The 14,497-nt window shown below is 37.6% G+C and overlaps 1 protein-coding gene across 1 annotated transcript in view; it reads left to right on the forward strand.

The window, feature by feature from the left end:
• Nucleotides 1-14,497, forward strand: part of LOC107795012 (uncharacterized) — a 60,269-nt gene that overhangs the window by 42,507 nt on the left and 3,265 nt on the right. The window contains 16 exon segments of the mRNA XM_075246298.1: nucleotides 2,942-3,231; nucleotides 3,332-3,413; nucleotides 3,493-3,807; nucleotides 4,063-4,903; nucleotides 5,251-5,414; nucleotides 6,088-6,244; nucleotides 6,569-6,838; nucleotides 8,065-8,262; nucleotides 9,798-9,840; nucleotides 10,923-11,044; nucleotides 11,554-12,012; nucleotides 12,109-12,882; nucleotides 12,982-13,055; nucleotides 13,160-13,505; nucleotides 13,582-13,680; nucleotides 13,775-13,930. Coding sequence (XP_075102399.1) covers nucleotides 2,942-3,231; nucleotides 3,332-3,413; nucleotides 3,493-3,807; nucleotides 4,063-4,903; nucleotides 5,251-5,414; nucleotides 6,088-6,244; nucleotides 6,569-6,838; nucleotides 8,065-8,262; nucleotides 9,798-9,840; nucleotides 10,923-11,044; nucleotides 11,554-12,012; nucleotides 12,109-12,882; nucleotides 12,982-13,055; nucleotides 13,160-13,505; nucleotides 13,582-13,680; nucleotides 13,775-13,930 — 4,390 coding nt within the window.

A 14,497-nucleotide genomic window follows, 5' to 3' on the forward strand; every position in this document is an offset into this window, starting at 1 on the left:
GAATGATGCTAGCTACCGCAATAACCAATTGCTACTTTTTAAAGTGTTTTTTGGTATGACACGTGAAATTGGATTACTTCATCAGTTCTTCCTTCGTTTGTTACTGTGATGATCGAGATTACTCTTGGTAATGCATCTAGAAGATTGAATTAACTTATCATGTGTAGTTTACAGGAAAGAATCTATGTATCCAGTCAAAAGTTATAAGCCAACTGGTAGAGTAACTCAAGATCTTTTTAAAACTCTTTGAATTCCCTTGAAAAACAATAATGTATCTCCAAACACCCTCTTTCACGTGGGGTTCAACTTTAGAGTTCACAAGTTTATTAAATACAGATTTACGGTAGTAAGAACGGCCTACAAAAGGTTGATTCTGATACCTTTTGAAATATATTTATGCATCTAACCAAAAATCTTGAGGCAATTGATGGCTCACGACATTTGTAAACCCACCTTACAAATTCCTTTTGTTGCCTTTATATACTCTCTTGAGGCAATTATATATCTCAATCAGCTTCTTGTTTTTGTGTTGGACATTAAGTAAGGTATCCTGCATTTGAAGCTTTGAGGGGAACTTGTGTATTAGTATCCTTTGCTATTTACAACTCGCTAATCATAGTGGTCTTTTCTTTTCTATGTTTACCCCTTTTTGATGTTCCCTTTTTAGCGTCTTTTGGTGTTTCGGTTTTCTAGGTGAGAGTAGTTTAATATGATATTAAGATTTGACATTTTAGCTTCCATTGTCTGTTGTACCATTCTGTGTTGTCCTCTTACTTGGGGATGCTTTTGTTGGGAAGTCCTCTCTTGATTACCTATGACCCTATTGTGTTATCCTCTTTTTTGGATTGCTATGGAGATAAGCCAGAAGATTGAACTCGTGATGCCAATTTTTTCATGAAATTGGGTTGGCAATGTGCGCGGGACCGTTATAATTTTTGTCAAAATAATGATAATTTCAACTAGAAAGACAATTATTTTGTGTAAAGGATGATTGCTAGATAGTTATGGGTAAATAGTCCTAATCCCATATGTAGTAGGAGTAGAATATGTATTATATATAGAGCTCATTGTATCATTGTTAATAATTGGATTTTTCTCCAATGCATTCTCAAATGGTATCAGAGCTTCAGTGAGAAAATTATCGTTGTGCGTCATTCCAACGACATCTGGGAAGAAAGATCTCATCATCGTGCAATTTTCCGGCAACTTCATCTTGTTCCCAGGGTTCATCACTACTACAGTACCACTGTGCACCATCAGATCCGAAACCCTTGTGCGACCAAACCCCAGAAATTCTAGTCCCATCAGAACAGAAAAGTCAGTCGCCGTGTGTCTTTCCGGTTGACGACTCAAGATGGATTTGCATTATCTCCTCATCGGTAAGTGTTGTGCAAAAACCAACACTATCATCTTGTTCGGAAAAGCCAGGTGACAAAATTCGCTCCGGCAGAAAGTCACTCGCGCGCCTCCACGCGCCACCAGAACTCGGGTTCCGGCGAGCTACAATAACTTTTCCGGCGCGTGTGAGCCATGCTGGCCACTTTTTGACAAAACTTCTTCGGGACGACTTACTCGTCCAGTGATTCCGAGCCTACCCATATAAATTACATCAAATTCTGACAACTTTTTTCCGGCGTGAACAGTGCACCTTTCCCCAGTAAAGTTTTTGTTTTCTGGCGGTGTTTTAAACCTATTTTGAAGTGTGGAATTCGGCTTAATCTCACTATTTTCAAAATTTTCCGGCGACATTTCGACCAACTTCTGTTTATCAGTAACCACCTAGTTTTGTTGCTCAGGGGGAGTCTAGTGGCCTTGTATGTCGCATTTCACCAAGCCCCTCACTGGTCCTCGTATTAGTTACATTTGTAACAAGCTCGGTACATATGATTTGTATACACCGGCTTGAGGGTAAGTATTAGATAGTTGTGTAAATAGTCCTAGTCCCATATGTAGTAGGAGTTATGCATATTTCCTAGTCCCATATGTAGTAGGAGTAGAATATATATTATATCATTGTTAATAATTAGATTTTTCTCCCGTGCATTCTCACAATGATCTTACGAAAAACCCTGTATGTTGGACAGAAATCTATAATTAGTAGAATTTGGTTTTCAGAATAGGTTGATATATATAGTTATCAAAGACCGATGAGGTTAATATGTGATCATGAGTGTTCTGTCATCTGTTCTTTCTAGTGTCCAAGAGCTCTTGTGTTACCTTTCATTTGCATGTTGATTGGGGACTATGATGAGGTGTTTGGTTTTGACATTGAAGTATACATTATTCTTACATTATGTGTGTTTCCATCGGTCCTTGTGGCTTTCGCTATAATGACTGATGGATTTAGCTCGCGTAACTGCAATGTTGTTGAAATTAAAAAATATGCCTCCGGTGTATGTAGGGGATAAAGTGCAAGTCTTTGCTTCCACTTTTTCTTAATTTTACTTTTAATTTCAAGTTATTTTTAGTAGTAGTAGTAGTAGTAGTTGTTGTTATCATGGGGGAAACCAACACTCCCCCGGATGCTCAGGACTGGGATATCTGGAGCGTGGATAATATAATCGAGGCCCAACAGCAGGTATATGAAGAATTGGTATTGTCCCGGCTCTGATACCATGTGAGAAATATAGGCACGGGAAAATATTATTTTGATAAGCATCTCAACTATTTCCTTACACTCAACCTTATTTATACATATACTTTACACAATACATACTACCTATGTTCCAATGTGGGGCACTAAGCCTACTAATATATACATGCACTATCTAATAACTTGAAGCTCCAATACCATAGCTTCTGAAAGCTTAAATTATCAAGCAATCAATATATCTTGTCTTTCTATTGTTTTTTCACAGTGTAACTTGAGGACGCCTGGTCGTCCCTTGCTCTGCTTTCTCTTAAAAGTATTCTGTAACAAACTTGACCATGATGTTTCCAGGATTGTTCTAAAAGGTGATACCTTTGACATGAATGCAAATGTTCTTGGATTAACTATGGAGAGCAATGGAGTTAGAATAGTGGAACCTTTTGATACCTCTGTGAAGTTCTCTAATGCTTCCGGAAAGTCAAATATACAGTTGGCTGTCTCCGATATTTTTATGAACTTTTCATTCAGCATCTTAAGACTGTTTTTGGAAGTTGAAGATGATATTTTGGCATTTTTGAGGACCACATCAAAGAAAATGACGGTGGTGTGCTCCGAGTTTGACAAAATTGGGACAATCAAAAGTATGACACAGTGCATCCAAACAGAGTAATTTACTTTATCCATGCATTAAAGAGAGATCTAAACTGATGAAAATGACATTTGTTGATTGTTTCATCACAGGTCCGTCTAACCAGATATATGCTTTCTGGAGAGCTCGTGCTCCGCCTGGTTATGCAACAGTTGGTGACTATCTGACACCAACGTTAGTAAATCTCCGCAGATTCGTTTTCTCTATTGCCTTTGTAAATTTGCCTGTGACACTAACTGTTCTAGTTCAACAGCGACAAGCCACCCACAAAAGGAATCATTGCTGTGAATACCAGCTTTGTCAGAGTAAAGAGGCCAGAGTCTTTCATGCTTATTTGGCCCTCATCCTCATACAAGGATGGTGAATTGGGTACAACCACATGTTTATCTGAAGAAGATAGCACCTGTTCCATTTGGTTCCCTAAAGCACCTAAAGGTTATGTTGCAGTGGGCTGTGTAGTCTCTCCTGGAAGGATGCAACCTCCAATATCGTCAGCCTGGTGCATCTTAGCTTCTTTAGTTTCACCATGTGATCTGAGAGATTGTGTTAATATTGACATTATGAGTAGGTATGTGAAGTTATTTGATTTGTTTTCTTTCTAATTCATGGGATCATAGGTGGCAGTAGTATTTAACACCCGTGGTAAAACAAATCTGTTCTTGTCTTGTGCTTTTCTTCCAAGTTAAGTTTAAGTCTAATCATACGACTCATATTAGTTTTGCATGCTTGTAATTAATTTTACTGGTCTGTAATGCAGTTACAGATATCAACATATGATTTTCAATATAAAATGTATTCTAACCTGTAGTTAGTCTTGTCCCAGATCTTCCAACTTGGCATTCTGGCGTGTGGATAATTCCATTGGTACCTTCCTGCCTTCTGATCCAACTACTTTGGAGTTGTGTGGCAGAGCATATGATCTTCGGCATATTTTCTTTGGGCTTCCCAGAGATTTCTCTGAAACATCGAAGAGCTCAGAAACCGGGGCTTCCTCTAGTCGAAATCATGCAGTTCAATCAGAGAGGTCATCCACTGTAAACTCTGGTCGCAGGTCTGAAGCCATTGCAACATTTAGGTTAATTTGGTGGAATCAAGGTTCTGGATCTAGAAAGAAATTATCTATATGGCGCCCTATTATTCCTCAAGGGAAGGTATATTTTGGTGATATTGCAGTTCAGGGGTATGAGCCTCCAAATACTTGTATCGTACTTCATGATTGTGATGAGCTTTACAAAGCCCCTTCAGATTTTAAGCTTGTGGGACAGATGAAGAAACATAGATCAGTTGATAGTATATCTTTTTGGATGCCTCAGCCTCCTCCAGGATTTGTGTCCTTGGGTTGTATAGCTTGTAAAGGTGCACCAAAGCAATCTGATTTTGACTCCTTAAGATGCATCCGCAGTGATATTGTTGCCAGTGATCAATTTTCGGAACAAAGCATTTGGGATACATCTGATGCTAAATTTACGAAGGAGCCATTTAGTTTATGGGTTATTGGAGATGAGTTAGGAACCTTTATTGTTCGCAGTGGTTTCAAGAAGCCTCCAAAGAGGCTTGCTTTAAAGCTTGCTGATCGAGATATGGCTAGTGGTCCAGATGATATGGTGGTTGACGCAGAAATCAGAACATTCTCTGCAGCCCTCTTTGATGATTATGGTGGCTTGGTAATCTATTCTAAGCTTTCCAGTAGCTTTAATTTCTTCCGCAACTAGGTGTATTATTGATAGTATAAACAGCAATTGTGTTGACGATACTTCTGTTAGGTTATAGACACATGTAAACCGCAAAACATTTTCTGTTCAACTTGTATTACTAGAAGGTTCTCCTATGTGGCATCTCCTTGCTATAATATCAAGAATAATGTATGATCACCTTTTGATGTAGTAGCATGTAAATAAGTTTCCAAATTTCCTCGACTTAATGCTTCTACGTGCTACTTGTTATTCTGGATTACATTGACAGGGTCTATCTGTTGTCAACTGACATCTCTACTGTTCTACTCGATCTGCAGATGGTTCCTCTATGTAATGTGTCTTTCAGTGGCATAACTTTCAATCTACATCAAAGGTCTGACTATCTGAATTCCAGTGCGACCTTCTCCTTGGCCGCTAGATCATACAATGATAAGTATGACTCTTGGGAGCCTCTTTTGGAGCCAGTTGATGGATTATTGAGGTTTTTCTTCGTCGAAACTTTTGTGAACTTCCCAGTGCTTCTTACATTAATATTTTCCTTGCAATAGAAACTAGAATTTTGGGACCCTGGTACTCTACCGTGACACACCGTATAAAATGCTCTCTTCCTCTTCATGTGGAACGACTGTTTATATGCAAGTTATTTAACTCCATTCAAATTATCTACTTTGTGGACAAAGAGCAAGTTACTTTCTTGTCTTGCCAAATATTATCCCTTTTTTTGGTGGTAATTTGCCCAAATATTGTTTCATTTTCCAATAATTAACATATTATACATGTTCAGGTGCAATTGCAATGACCTTTTTTTCGGCCTTTGATAATTTGGATCATAACTGTGGTCTGGACCACTAACTTCTTTCAACCTTGCCATTATAGTACGAATTGTGTGTATACTGGAAGCAAGAATGATTTGTCAAATTATTCCTACTCTGAATTCTATGCCTGTGTTTGACTGGCAAACTTTGCTTTTGTGAGAGGTCTACTTATATTTCGGGTTCAACATTCTGCGTAGTCCTTATCAGAGAGATGTAGTTGCTGGGGCGATTTGGTTTCAGCCTAGCCTATAATCCTTCTTTTTGCAGAATGTTCAGCATGTATTAGAGGACCTCAGTTTTAGGATTTATTATTTAGACTGATTTTTTTTTAATATTCAGGTATCAGTACGACGTGAATGCTCCTGGTGCAGCTTCGCAGCTTCGTCTTGCATCTACTGGGGATTTGAACTTAAATATATCTGTGTGTAATGCCAACACAATATTTCAGGCTTATGCCAGCTGGAATAATCTGAGCAGTGTCAAGGAATCCTACCAGGCAAATCTTCTTACTTTAATAAATATTCTAGCCCGGTATCAATTTCTTCATCATGGAGCACACACATTCAAGGATATCATTACTTGACACTATAAATTTCACTCCGTCTACCTGCTGTTACTTGTACATATACATGAGATATTACCACTTTTTTATTTCATGCTACAGAATATCTGGGACACATTACTTGAGTAATTTAAGAAATTAGTCAAACCAAATATCCAATCAAATGTACTTCATAAGATAGTGTATGAGATATCTAGCATATCCTCCTCCTCCTGTTAGTGACAGACATATCCCCGTTTTTCGAATTTTATTTGGCAGGAAGCTGTCTCACCAATTGGAGGAAGCAGGTCCATCATTGATGTTCATCACAGAAGAAATTATTTCATTATCCCACAGAATAAACTTGGTCAGGACATTTTCATAAGAGCTACGGAAATCAGGGGCCTACCTAGCATAACTAAAATGCCGTCTGGAGATAGCAAACCAATTAAAGTACCTGTTGCAAAGAATATGTTGGATTCACACTTGAACGGAAGTCTTTTTGAAAAAGGCAAATCAATGTTGACAATAATAATAGCAGAGGCAGAGGTATGTTTCTTTGATAATGCTAATAGACAAGCTAAAGGTTGTGTAAAAGACATCAGCACCAAATGACTCAGAGAGTTGTGTTTAATAGAGGACGTGGAAATTAAGAAAATTACTAGCTGTTTCATAATTGATGTTTGTGGAGTTGCATATTGCTTCTTTTTTTCAAGGCATGAGATTGTCTATGTAAATTCTGCTCTATTTCATGTCTTTATTAAGAACTTTCTATAACAGAATAAAATTGTTGAAGACAAATAAATAAATCGTGTTTCCTCTTCAAAAGCTTTAGCGTATAACTAAGGTTTTTGCTCAATTCAATATTGTGTTATAACAAGCAGAGATCCTAGGTCGAGTTTCACTGTTACCCTTCATAAAAAAATAGTTCTATGGACTTGGACTAAGGAAAAAGTTCTGAACCATACACATGAGGGCGTGTATTGAACAATTCAACAAAACCGAGATACTTGTGCATGTGCTCTGGAGAGAGAGAGAGAAGAAAATCATCTTCTTGACTGGTAGTCCTGCGAAGTAGTTAGGGTCTAAGTGATTTGCTACCTAGAAACATTTACCAGGGAAGTGGTTGTTGAGATTCTATCCTCTATAACATCTAGCGATTAGAAGTATGTCTTCAGTATGGAGTGCGTACATAGCCTATGGTTGTGTCAATGGTTCTTTGAAAACCAATCTAACCGACCGAACCAATATTGTTTTTTAAATAAACTGTAGGTTCCATCATAAATCTATAACCATGCTGAATAATTAGGGTATGTTTTAATTTTTTTTAATAAAAAAAACGAATAAATTACCGAACCGAACCGGTTAATAAATAAAGAAAAGTGTCCTGTATCTGACTGAGAGTTGTTAAGGCATGAGCACCTTCACCCATAGGTTCTAGCTTTAAGGTCACATCAGCATACATAGAGCTTAATTATAGTTTTTCCATTCTTTTATCCAAATAACTTTTCTTCAATGCATTACATTTCTATTTTTTATTTTCTGCATTGGCGCTTACCGTCGCTAAAGCCAGCTTTAATTACGCTTTGCGCTTAAAGCTCCGACAGGGCTTTTGAATACTCTGCCCTGGGCATTTAAACTTTTAGTTGGAATCAGCTAGTTCTTACAAAATTGGCTCATCTATAACATGTTTTTTTAATTTTTGTCTGAAATCTTGGGAATCTTGTTGTATGAGTTATTGTGTTTTAGCTTACATTTACGGCTTTGAAATGCAGTTCCAACAGGTTGAAGGCTTGTCTTCTCATGAGTATGCAGTAGAAGTCCGTCTTGCTCCAGATGAGAGTCACCCTAATCAATCTCTGTCCACTCAACAAAATGCACGTACTCGTGGCAATAACTCATATGGTTCTATATCTTCTGATGTAATCTCAGTGAAATGGAATGAAGCATTTTTCTTCAAAGTTGATTCACCGGTCTGTACTCTCTGCCTCCACAAAAGTCTTGTAGGAATTGTACATCATGAAATCATATTACTATGATATTACATCTGCCCTATACATAAACAATTACGACATATCACCTCTGTTTGCTCATAGAATGCTTAGTGCCATAGAGGTCGCGTCTAGTTTAAAATTGAATCGATTGATCCTTTAATAAATAATCATCTAAAAGTTCAGATTCAATGAATTGTTGGCCGTAATGGGTAACTCAATTTCATCTCGCAAGATTCTTATGTTAAGTTGTTTAGTCATTCTTTCTATAGCTTGAATTTGGAAATGGTTGAAAGAAGCAAATACAAATGAAAGAATCATTACAATGTGAACTGTAGTGAGGCAGAAATGGAAGAGTTTTTGAAGGTGTTGAAAACAGAGTATTCTATACTCCATAATGCTCTTTTTATGTTTTGAGGGTGGTGGGGGTGGTTAATATTTGTAGTACCTCGTGACGTTCCAAGTTTTATAGACAATTACATGAACTTCTCGGATTGAACTCCATTGTATGGTGCTGATTTTGTGTACCTCTTGCTTATTCCATCTTTGATACAGAAATAAAGTCTTTTAAGGGTTTATTAATGAAAATTGTTTTCAATTGTATATAAACAAAAAACAATCTGCTCATATTATGCTTAACAACTGCAATCTTATATTCTGTGTTTCCTGCAAACACAACATTTTTATGTCTGCTTCTGGAGTCGCTGGAACATACATTATTAAGCAATTGGCTGGACTGCACTGAGTACAGCTGGTGATCACATAGCTCTTGTCAGATATAATAACAACACTGAACGGCTCTCTGAGTCAAGGTTCTTCAATGTGCTTTATCATGAGGATCTCCAATCACCAAAACAAGGAGAAAATTCATTTGACTTGCCTAGCACATTGCGTGCCCCTTTCTCGATGTGTGCTTGGTACCATTTAGGATCATATAGAGGTCACAAAAGAGAGATAAAGCATATCAAAGATACATTTTCCTTCCATTGCACCCTGTAGTTGAGAGCCAAACTGGTACCCTAAGGCCATATCATTATATTAGATCTCAAAAGAAATATAGTAAAGGACATTAAATGAAGGTAGCATCTGAATTATGAAGGATTAAGTAAATAGATAATTTTGTTTTTCAATATAGATAAGTAGGGGCACCCAGCTCCCTTTCACCCTCCCCAAGCCATCCTTCCCTCCAATAATTCTGAATATAAGTGTAACATTTTCCACCTACGTGCATGAATTGTAGTTGTCGATGGATATTGCCATATATTTTTTACTAGTTAAATTCTGCCATCTATGTCTAAAACACATATAAGACACAAGTCTTTTAAGGTTATGATGTCGCAACATTGGGATCTATTGTCTATAGTAAATTCTCCTCTCTAGAATTTCTGTATATACTACTTTTGTTTTTGGTTTCTAGATTGTTTGGTGTTTTTGTTATCTTGCAATTTATTTAAAGTTTGGCTTTTTTCTCATTGTTTTCTGAAAATTTTCGATCATGTGCTTCCATTTCCAAACAGGATTTTTGCATTCTGGAGCTTGTCGTGATGGATATGGGAAGAGGTATTCTTAGCTACTGATTTCTGGGGATTTTGTCCTTTTACCACTTTCCGATTTTCATGAATTCAAGCGATCAAGAGTTCCAATATATCCGAAAATCTTCTCTTTGTTGGTCACACTCAAGAACTGGCGAACTTATTTAGATTTGGTTAATCAGTAAAACAGTTGTATAATGAGTGGAATGATTGTGAAAAAATGATTATGATAGGGTCAAGAGCAGTAATTGGGAAGTCTAGTTACATTCTTGAATCTGCTTATCAGAAAGAATCAGAATCTGGTTAATTGCAGCCAGCTTATGTTTAGATAAAAGTTAAACTTAAGACGTGTTGTTGTGCGTGTTTGGATAAAGGCCTCATACGGATTCTTCATCACTGGAACCTGTGTCTTTACAAAACCATCTGCTACTTGTTTTCATAGTAGATTGAGTTTCCAATGCTTCCACTTCATTATACTGATTGTAATTTAGTAACATGATACATTTCCCAAGTGAATAGGTTGATGTCTTTTTATGGGGCTACTTTTTTCATCTCTTTTATGGGATATTCATGTCTTTATTTCATTGATTAGTTGTGTAAGTTATCACAAAGAAAAGTTCTCAAAGTTTCCCATTTGACTTGGAACTATTTAAAATAGAACATTTGGAAGCATGAAATGGGTTTAAAACCATACAGAAACTTGCAGGGCGTACATCCCATATTTTCTTGAATTGCAAGTAAAAGCATGGGTTTTTGTAGCAGAAACCTGATTTTTAACTGACCCTACTACATTCATTAGTTTCTCTTCATTGGCTTCTGAGGTGGCCCTTGCTATTGAGATATTCCTCTAATTGGATTTATTCGTCCACAAGCTTAAGCTTAGGGATCTTTTATCGAATCATAAAGATAGGTCTTCTCATTAACTACAAACTTTTTTGTTCGGAAAATGAGAGAATGTGTTATTAGAAATTAATGCTTAAAGCCTGATCAGAATTTCTACCGGTCCTGTTGTATTTGTATCTATAGCTTAACAGGCACCTGAGTTGGCCACTTGATACGGATTAGTTCAATATGTGGTGCTATATTTTTAATTTGAACTATTCTTTGCAGGTGATATTGTTGGTTATTCATCAGCTCCTCTAAACCATATATCTAGACCCCAGGAGAATCCAGTGTCTTACAATAGTTCACTTGAACTCAATTGGCTAGCATTGTCCTCTTCGCGGTCTATGGTGATTTTCTCGTGTTCCTTCTTCTTTGTCCCTGTGTTTTCCTTAGTTCAATAGTATTAGTGTAGTTTGGTATCCCTTTTATTCTTAGTTTGCTATTACCACATATTTTGCAATGTTGTTACTTGCCTTCCGTACGCCCTTAGTTTGTTATCATTTCATATCTTGTACTGTTATTACTGACTATTAGTGCTTCTTTCATACTCTCTTTTGCTATCTTGGGTTTTGTTTCTAAATACCTTGTATTGATATTACCTGCTATAAGTGCTGCTTCCATCCTTTCTTTAGCCGAGAGTTTATCGGAAACAGTCTCTCTGCCCTTCCAGGGTAGGGGTAAGGCTGCGTACATCCTACCCTCCCCAGACCCCACTTGTGGGATTACATTTGGTTGTTGTTGTTGTTGTTCCTTCTTCTTTGTATATTACTCTTGAAAAGAAAATGTGGAAAATATTACTGTTTCCCTTTTAGCTTCTTTTTTTATGGTGTCTTGCTTATCTCACCATGAAATGCAGATGATGACTAGTGAAGGAAAAGAAATGAATTCATCAGGAAGAATAAAATTGGCTGTTTACTTGTCTCCTCAACTTGAAGTTGAAAAGAGTGGGAAGTCCTTTAACACTCGGACAAAATCTGGGTTTATCCAGATTAGTCCTACCAGGGAGGGGCCTTGGACTGCTGTGAGGCTGAATTATGCTGCACCTGCTGCTTGTTGGCGACTGGGAAATACTGTTGTTGCCAGTGAAGTGAGCATAGTTGATGGAAATCGATATGTCAATATTAGATCTCTAGTTTCAGTTCGTAACGACACCGAATTTACGCTGGATTTACAGCTCATGCTCAGTGCTTTAAATGAGAAAAAAAGAACAGATGATGATGAGAGAAAAAAGGTTTATGGTGATGAAATTGTGACAGATGAGTTCTTTGAGACCCAGAAATATAATCGTGATATTGGGTGGTTTGACGTTAATGAGGTATGTCACCAGATTTTATTTTCTTTTGTGCCTGAATGTAGCAATTGGTTTCTCTTATTTCTGGTCTTAAGCCATCAACTTCTGTCATTTGGGCAGGGGAGAAATGAAGTTGAGGTTCCATCAGGCTGGGAATGGGTTGATGAATGGCATGTAGATAAGAGTTCTGTGAACACTGCTGATGGATGGGTTTATGCTCCAGATTTCAATAGTTTGAAATGGCCAGAGTCGTCCAATCCACTAAAATCTGTAAACTATGCAAGACAGAGGCGGTGGCTTAGGAATAGGAAAGGCAAGCCGAGAGATCCCCAGGCTCATATTTATGTTGGGCCTGTAAGGCCTGGTGAAGTTGTTCCCTTGCCTTTATCTGTCCTGACCCATTCTGGACTTTATGCACTGCAAGTGAGGCCTTCAAACCTGGAAAAAACTGAAGAATATTCGTGGAGTTCTGTAATGGACATGTCTGGAAACACTCAGGATCTTGGGATGCCAGCAGAAAGCTCTGGAATATCTGTGTCCATTCTCAGTGAGTCTGAGAAACTCCTATACTGCCCTGTAGTTAGTGGAACCTCATCCAATAGTAACCGGGGCATGTGGTTCTGCTTGAGCATACAAGCAACAGAGATTGCAAAGGACATGCACTCTGATCCTATTCAAGATTGGACCCTCGTGATCAGGCCACCACTTGCGATTACCAATTATCTTCCTCTTACTGCTGAATATTCTGTTCTTGAGATGCAAGCCGATGGTCATTTTCTCACTTGCGATAGAGGGGTAGTCTGTCCTGGTGAATCTGTCAAGTTTTATAATGCCAACATAAGGAATCCTCTGTACTTTTCGTTGCTTCCACAAAGAGGATGGTTGCCATTACATGTTAGTTGTTGTGATTACTTTGTATTCTGTCAACTCAGTTGATTCTGGTGTCTCTTGGAATGCATTAAAATGATGCTAACTTCTTAACATTCTTTACAGGAGGCTATACTCATATCCCATCCTAAGAAGGCACCTTCAAAGACAATAAATCTAAGAAGCTCAATTTCTGGAAGGTCTCAAAGAAAATAAGAGAGCTGATTAAGTTCTTTCCTTCAATTTTGTGAAATAGGTGAATTTAATTTTCATTCTTAATGCCTTAAGCTACTGGCTCTTGCAGGATTGTTCAAGTAATTGCTGAACATGTGCATACCCATGAAAGGCCTCTGCAAGCAAAGATCACCAAGGTCTATGCTCCTTTTTGGCTTTCAGTTGGACGATGTCCACCTATTACTTTCAGGCTTATCGATTTGAGTGGGCGGACAACAAAGAAGATTGCTTTCCCTTTTCTATCTAAAAGGAATAATGAACTTGTCCTAGAGGAGATCTCTGAGGAGGAAATATATGAAGGAAATACAATTGCGTCTGTTTTAAACTTCAAGTTACTAGGCCTTTCAGCATCAATTAACCTGTCTACTGAGGAGAGTTTTGGTCCTGTTAAAGATCTTTCTCCGTTGGGTGACATGGTAAAGAATCTTAATCTTGTGTGGTATACTATGTTTTATCCAAGTTTATAACTTATCCATCCGTCCTCGATATCAGGATGGCTCGCTGGATTTCTGCGCCTACAGCGCTGATGGAAATTGCATGCGGCTTTTTGTATCATCAAAACCTTGCCCTTATCAAACTGTTCCAACAAAGGTTCTGTTTCAACAACAGCAGCAGCTTCGCTCTCAAACTTCTATAAAATCGGATTCAAACATTTTTATTGATTATTTACCTGCTCTTTTGTCAGGTTATTACAATTCGACCATTTGTTACATTTACCAATAGACTTGGTCAAGACATATTTTTGAGATTGAGCAGCGAAGATGAGCCAAAGGTTTTGCGTGCATCTGATGCCAGAGTCTCATTTATATATCGTGACACAGGTGGACCTGATGAACTCCAGGTGAGTAGATTCTCTATACTGTGTTATCTGAACTGCTAATTAAATTAAAGAATGCTTTTTTTCTGGAGAATCCATCCCTATTATGGTCTTACACATAGTCCACTCTTCTTTCTTTCTTACCGTCTTCTGAAAACATGAATGATACGAACAGTCTTCTTTTGTCTTTTGATCTTCTATTTTTCTAAGAGGAATATGTATCTCTTAACCTTTTTATGATTATATAATTCTCATTTGGACATTTAGTGTATTTATGGTGCTATATAAGTATTATGTGCCATTTCTGATGCCTTAATCAAAGTAATTTTGTTCCATTATAGATGCTGCCATGCACTTTTAGACTATTTGTTTAAACAAGGTACTATTTGGATTACCTGTGTGACCATAGTTTATGGACCATGGCATAGAATTGTGGCCTTAGGCTTTGCTAGATTGAAAGTGTGGATATGTAGTAAATTTCCTGGTGAAGTTTCTTGCGTGTTCATTTTGGAAGGGAAATGTCAATAATGCCGCATAATTCCTCTTTTTTCTGCCTTCTTGATCGTTAGCCATTGAAGTTTTTGAGAGTTG

This window comes from Nicotiana tabacum, chromosome 23 (assembly GCF_000715075.1).
Source record: "Nicotiana tabacum cultivar K326 chromosome 23, ASM71507v2, whole genome shotgun sequence".
NCBI classification, from domain to species: Eukaryota; Viridiplantae; Streptophyta; class Magnoliopsida; order Solanales; family Solanaceae; genus Nicotiana; species Nicotiana tabacum.